Source organism: Girardinichthys multiradiatus, chromosome 10 (assembly GCF_021462225.1).
Source record: "Girardinichthys multiradiatus isolate DD_20200921_A chromosome 10, DD_fGirMul_XY1, whole genome shotgun sequence".
NCBI classification, from domain to species: Eukaryota; Metazoa; Chordata; class Actinopteri; order Cyprinodontiformes; family Goodeidae; genus Girardinichthys; species Girardinichthys multiradiatus.
In genome coordinates, this window is record NC_061803.1 from 1,084,655 (window position 1) to 1,090,674 (window position 6,020).

At 47.6% G+C, this 6,020-nt stretch overlaps 1 protein-coding gene across 1 annotated transcript; it reads left to right on the top strand.

The window, feature by feature from the left end:
• Positions 1-1,357: 1,357 nt before the first annotated feature.
• LOC124874788 (hemoglobin subunit beta-1-like) lies at positions 1,358-2,151 on the top strand. Its single transcript, XM_047376321.1, has 3 exons — positions 1,358-1,518; positions 1,620-1,842; positions 1,929-2,151. Exons 1-3 carry the CDS (start codon positions 1,427-1,429, stop codon positions 2,055-2,057), a joined length of 444 nt encoding a protein of 147 aa, XP_047232277.1. The 5' UTR covers positions 1,358-1,426; the 3' UTR covers positions 2,058-2,151.
• The last annotated feature ends 3,869 nt before the right edge of the window (positions 2,152-6,020 follow it).

Here is a 6,020-nt window from a genome sequence, read left to right on the forward strand (position 1 = left end):
TTTTTTCAAATAAAACAAACGCTGAAATCCTTCTAAGATTTATCAGTGATTGCATTCTTTAATTGCACATTTCTTGGCTCGGCTTATAAATTTATTTCCTATCATTGACAGAAAATAGCGCCCTCAGCCTTTATCTCTGAGCTCAAGTTATTTTCTTCATCCAAACGCCTGGAGAGTTTGGCACCGGGGCAACTGGGCGGAGGGGCCCCGCTGCAGATAACACCTTGCTGGCTTGACAGATAACAGCTACTGTACCACACGCTCCTGCAAACTGCTGGAAGGGTGAAATAATGTATGAGGGAGTGAAATATTTTAAGTTAAGGAATGGAGTGATTTTATTTTATTGTATTTATCTAAGCTAGTTTTTGCTCAAAACAAACAAACAAACAATGCAGTTGTTTTTATAATTACATGTGTAATATATGATGCAGATTTATAACATATATGGTGCTTTAATAGAATGAAAGTTGTCTAATAATTATTTAATATTTACTTCTATGATAAAGCAACACTTTGAGTGCCTTGTTGCTGAAAAGCGCTATATAAATAAACTTGACTTGACTATATGAATATATGATTATTTGTAAAATAAAATATTTGCAATAGTCAGCATCAGTATTTCTGACTTTTCTTCCGGTGTCCATGATGTAAAGTTACCATCATTATGTTTTTGTATTAATGTGGTTTAGTGAATAATTTGCTCGTGTAATAATTAAAATGGTAGGGTTCTATTTTAACTGACGGTCAGATTCCAGCTCCATGTCCTGATCCGCACCTGTCGGTGTTTAGTTGGTTGCACTCACCTGAGTTTCTGTCATAGTTTGTGGTGGTGAAGGACCGCAGCGGCAGCAGGGCATAAGCAGGCGCATAGATGGGTGCATTTATTTAAACAAAGACTAAACTTACTGGACACGAAGGGAAAGTCAGGAACCAGGGATAAACATAAGCAGAACAGGAGGAAAACCCGACAATAAGGGAACAGAAAACACGGACTCAAATACAACAAGATAAACAGGAAACATGTGCAGATCATGACACTCCATGAAAGGTGTGATGAAGTTTTAAAGGAGGACTTCATTCCAAGCAGAAACCAACAAAGAAAATCAATTAAGACATTTTTAGAAAACTGGACAATCTGCGCTTAAATTTGGTTTACTGTCAGAATGTTAAAAACGGGGTTTTGTCATGGTAATAATTACGGACTAGCCTAAATATGAATAATTCAGGAGAATATTCTAGACTCTTCTAGTAACTTCTGGAGAGGTCTCCAGTTTATCTCAAGTGCATCATCTCCAGCCTATCACCAGGCTTCTCCCTCAGGGCGTGGGGGACACTTGAGACATTTAAATAGACCAGGCTCTCCATGCAGCTCTATTCAGCGTTTTTAATTTAAGCCTGAAGCAAAAGAAAGCAAACAAGAGCCATCATGGTTGAATGGACTGAACAGGAGCGCAACATCATCACCTCCATCTTTTCCAACTTGGACTATGACGATGTGGGCCCCAAGGCTCTCAGCAGGTACTGATCTTTATCTCTCTCTCTCATTTGGAGAATCACTTCATCATCCTGAGTCCAACCTGACCTTCTACCAACTCTCAACCTCTCTGTTCCTTCTCCAGGTGCCTGATCGTTTACCCCTGGACTCAGAGGTACTTCGCCAGCTTTGGCAACCTCTACAACGCTGATGCCATTAAGACCAACCCAAACATCCAGGCCCACGGCACCAGGGTGTTGCACGGACTGGACCGCGCTGTCAAGAACATGGACAACATCAAGGGCACCTATGCCGAACTCAGTGTGCTGCACTCCGAGAAGCTGCACGTTGACCCCGACAACTTCAAGGTATGTCCCGGAACTCCAGCAGCTCCCAGCATGGTCTCAGGTCCACGGGTGAAAGCCATCTGATTTCTAGTGTTTTCTTCCCACAGCTGCTGGCTGACTGTTTGACCATCGTCATCGCCGCCAAGATGGGTTCTGGTTTCACCCCAGAGATGCAGGCGACCTTCCAGAAGTTCCTGGCCGTGGTGGTGTCCGCTCTGGGAAGGCAGTACCACTAAAGACCCAGCAGCCTTCACTCCTGGGGAGCAGAACCTCTGTTCCACATGTTGCATCTCTCCCCTGTGAAGAAATAAAAGTCCACATAAAGCTAAACGTTTGGTTGTTCCCTCTGTTTTTCCCCACAACATAAACTGAAGCAATATAACAGGTTGAATATTCATGTTATAAAATAATAAATTAATCAAATATTATTCATCATTAAAGTAAAAGAATGATGATTTGGTGTTTCACACGTGGACGTGCTGTGGGTTTAATCTAGAAGACATTTATTTGTTTTTTCAATTATTATATTTAATTTATTGATAATTATTTTTCTGCGGTGCTAAAATTCAGATGGACCATCCAGAAGCTCGACTGGAAAGAAGACAACAACTCGAAGCTTCAGTGTTAAGAGTCCAAACCAGACAGCTGATTACAGAGAGATAAATTCACACACGGACCTGATTTTCGTCTGAACCAACATAACTGGGTCATAACTTCAGGCAAAAACATCAAATAAGACATATTTCAAAGTACGCCTTTAAAATACTTTATTTTCAGCCACTAAAACTGAATTAACACAACAGGCTCATTTATAACTAATGCATTATATGACCTCTGCAGTACAATACAACGTCTACTACTTCGGTAAAGTTAGAAAGATATTCACAGATTCGGCTTTTCCTGTTCAATAACTCATCAGCAGAACATTGCCTCTAGAAAACCAACACCTCTCTGCAACCACAGCAAGGCAGACAGTGAGCATCAATCGTATTTTCCTCAAAACGAGCCTAACACCACGCTGGGAGACTTGCATTGGGCTCTATGCAGAGATAGCTACTCCTCAAATGCGCAGGAACCGTCTGCAAATTGCAACACCAGAAAAATATGATGGAGAAATATTCAATAAAGTCGCCAAGGAGAGGTGTGTTGTCATTAAAATCATTGTATGTGTAAGTGATCTCACGTTTTCATACTAAATTTCTTGGATTGGAAATTAATACTTTAATAATACTTTGGAATTTCCCAAAGACTATATCCTAAATAGCCAAATATTCAATAAAATATGCATAAAATCGTCAGTAAAGTATTAATTTCCAATGCAAGAAATGTAGTATGAAAAACGTGAGATCACTTACACATACAATGATTTTAAACATAATGCATGTGCTTGTTTGCGTTTCATACAGATGACCAAGATGACGGTGATGGAATTTCCCAACATGCCAAAGAACTTCCACGTTGAATCATCTAAAAGGTGCATTAAAAAACTCAGACAAGACATGGCAGAAGAAATTCTCAAAGGATCAGGTAATAAAAGATTAGTTTTTGTAAAGATTTATTTGTTTTGTACTCGTATTCGTCGTCTTCCGCTTATCCGGGACCGGGTCGCGGGAGCAGCAGACTCAGCAGAGACGCCCAGACGTCCCTCTCTCCAGACACCTCCTCCAGCTCCTCCGGGGGGAGTACAAGGCGTTCCCAGGCTAGCCGAGAGACATAGTCCCTCCAGCGTGTCCTGGGCCGTGTCCTGGGCCTCCTTCCGGTGGGACGTGCCTGGAACACCTCCCGAGGAAGGCGTCCAGGAGGCATCTGGTATAGATGCCCGAGCCACCTCAACTGGCTCCTCTCGATGTGGAGGAGCAGCAGCTCTACTCCGAGCTCCTCCCGGATGGCCGAGCTCCTCACCCTATCTCTAAGGGAGTGCCCAGCCACCCTACGGAGGAAGCTCATTTCAGCCACTTGTATCCGGGATCTCGTTCTTTCGGTCATGACCCAAAGTTCATGGCCATAGGTGAGGGTAGGAACGTAGACCGACCAGTAAATTGAGAGCTTTGCTTTTTGTCTCTTCACCACAACGGACCGGCACAGCGCCCCCATTACTGTGGCAGCCGCACCGATCCATCTGTCGATCTCCCGCTCCATTCTTCCCTCACTTGTGAACAAGACCCCGAGATACTTAAACTCTTCCACTTGAGGCAGGAACTCCAATCCAACCTGAAGAGGACAAGCCATCCTTTTCCGGTCGAGAACCATGGCCTCGGACTTGGAGGAGCTGATCTTCATCCCAGCCTCTTCACACTCGGCTGTGAACCACCCCAGCGCATGCTGTAGGTCTTGGCTAGAGGGGGCCAGCAGGACCACGTCATCTGCAAAAAGAAGAGACAAAATCCTCTGGTCCCCAAACCAGACCCCCTCCGGTCCTTGGCTGCGTCTAGAAATCCTGTCCATAAAAGTTATGAACAGGACCGGTGACAAAGGGCAGCCCTGCCGGAGTCCAACATGCACCGGGAACAGGTCCGACTTAGTGCCGGCAATGCGGACCAAACTCCTGCTCCGCTTGTACAGAGACCGGATGATCCCTAGTAAACGGCCCCCGATTCCATACTCCTGGAGCACCCCCCACAGGGCATCATGAGGGACACAGTCGAATGCTTTCTCCAGGTCCACAAAACACATGTGGACCTGTTGGGCAAACTCCCATGAACCCTCGAGTACCCTGTAGAGGGTATAGAGCTGGTCCAGTGTTCCACGGCCGGGACGAAAACCACACTGCTCCTCCTGAAGCCGAGGTTCGACTATCGGCCGGACTCTCCTCTCCCATACCCTGGCGTAGACCTTACCAGGGAGGCTGAGGAGTGTGACCCCCCTGTAGTTGGAACACACCCTCCGGTTACCCTTCTTATGAAGGGGGACCACCACCCCAGTCTGCCAGTCCAGAGGCACTGTCCCCGTCCGCCACGCAATGTTGAAGAGGCGTGTCAACCATGACAGCTCAACAACATCCATAGATAGGAGGTACTCAGGGCGGATCTCATCCACCCCCGAAGCTTTGCCACCGCGGAGCTTTTTAACCACCTCGGTGACTTCAGCCTGGGTGATGAAAGAGTCCAACCCCGAGTCCCCAGCCTCAGTTTCCACCAGGGAATGCGTGATGGCAGGATTGAGGAGATCTTCGAAGTACTCCTTCCACCGCCCGATAATGTCCCCAGTCGAGGTCAGCAGCTCGCCACCCCCACTGTAAACAGTGTTGGCGAAGCACTGCTTCCCCCTCCTGAAGCACCGGACAGTTTGCCAGAATCGCTTCGGGGCCAACCGGTAGTCCTTCTCCATGGCCTCACCGAACTCCTCCCAGGTCCGAGTTTTTGCCTCTTCCACCGCCCGGGCCGCGGCACACTTGGCCTCCCGGTACCCGTCAACCACCTCAGGAGTCCCACAAGCCAACCACAGCCGATAGGACTCCTTCTTCAGCTTGACACCACCGGGTTCTGGGATTGCCGCCGCGACAGACCTTACGGCCACAGCTACGCGCGGCAGCATCGACAATAAATGTGGAGAACATGGTCCACTCGGACTCTATGTCTCCAACATCCCCCGGGATCTGGTCAAAGCTCTCCCGGAGGTGGGAGTTGAATACATCCCTGGCTGAGGGCTCCGCCAGGCGTTCCCAGCAGACCCTCACTATGTACTTGGGCCTGCCAAGTCTGTCAGGCTTTCTCCTCCTCCAGTGGATCCAACTCACCACCAGGTGGTGATCAGTGGACAGCTCAGCCCCTCTCTTCACCCGAGTGTCCAAAATATGCAGCCGAAGGTCTGATGATACGACAACAAAGTTGATCATCGACCTCCTGCCTAGGGTGTCCTGGTGCCAAGTGCACTGATTGACACCCTTATGTTTGAACATGGTGACTAGCACAGAAGTCCAATAACGAAACACCACTCGGATTCAGATCAGGGAGGCCATTCCTCCCAATCACTCCTCTCCAGGTGTCACTGTCGTTCCCCACGTGGGCGTTGAAGTCCCCCAGCAGAATAATGGAGTCCCCGGGAGGAGCACTATCCAGCACCCCCGACAGGGATGCCAAGAAGGGCGGGTACTCCGCACTACCGCTCGGCCCGTAGGCCGAGATGACAGTCAGAGACCTCTCCCCAACCCGAAGGCGCAGGGATGTGATCAGGATCAGGTAATAAAAGATTAGTTTTTG

Bases quoted from the DNA above. Each gene is read 5' to 3' on its own strand.
- LOC124874788 (XM_047376321.1), top strand. From the start codon at position 1,427: ATGGTTGAATGGACTGAACAGGAGCGCAACATCATCACCTCCATCTTT. The intron at 1,519-1,619 runs GTACTGATCTTT...TTCCTTCTCCAG, and splicing joins GGCCCCAAGGCTCTCAGCAG to GTGCCTGATCGTTTACCCCT. The intron at 1,843-1,928 runs GTATGTCCCGGA...TTCTTCCCACAG, and splicing joins TTGACCCCGACAACTTCAAG to CTGCTGGCTGACTGTTTGAC.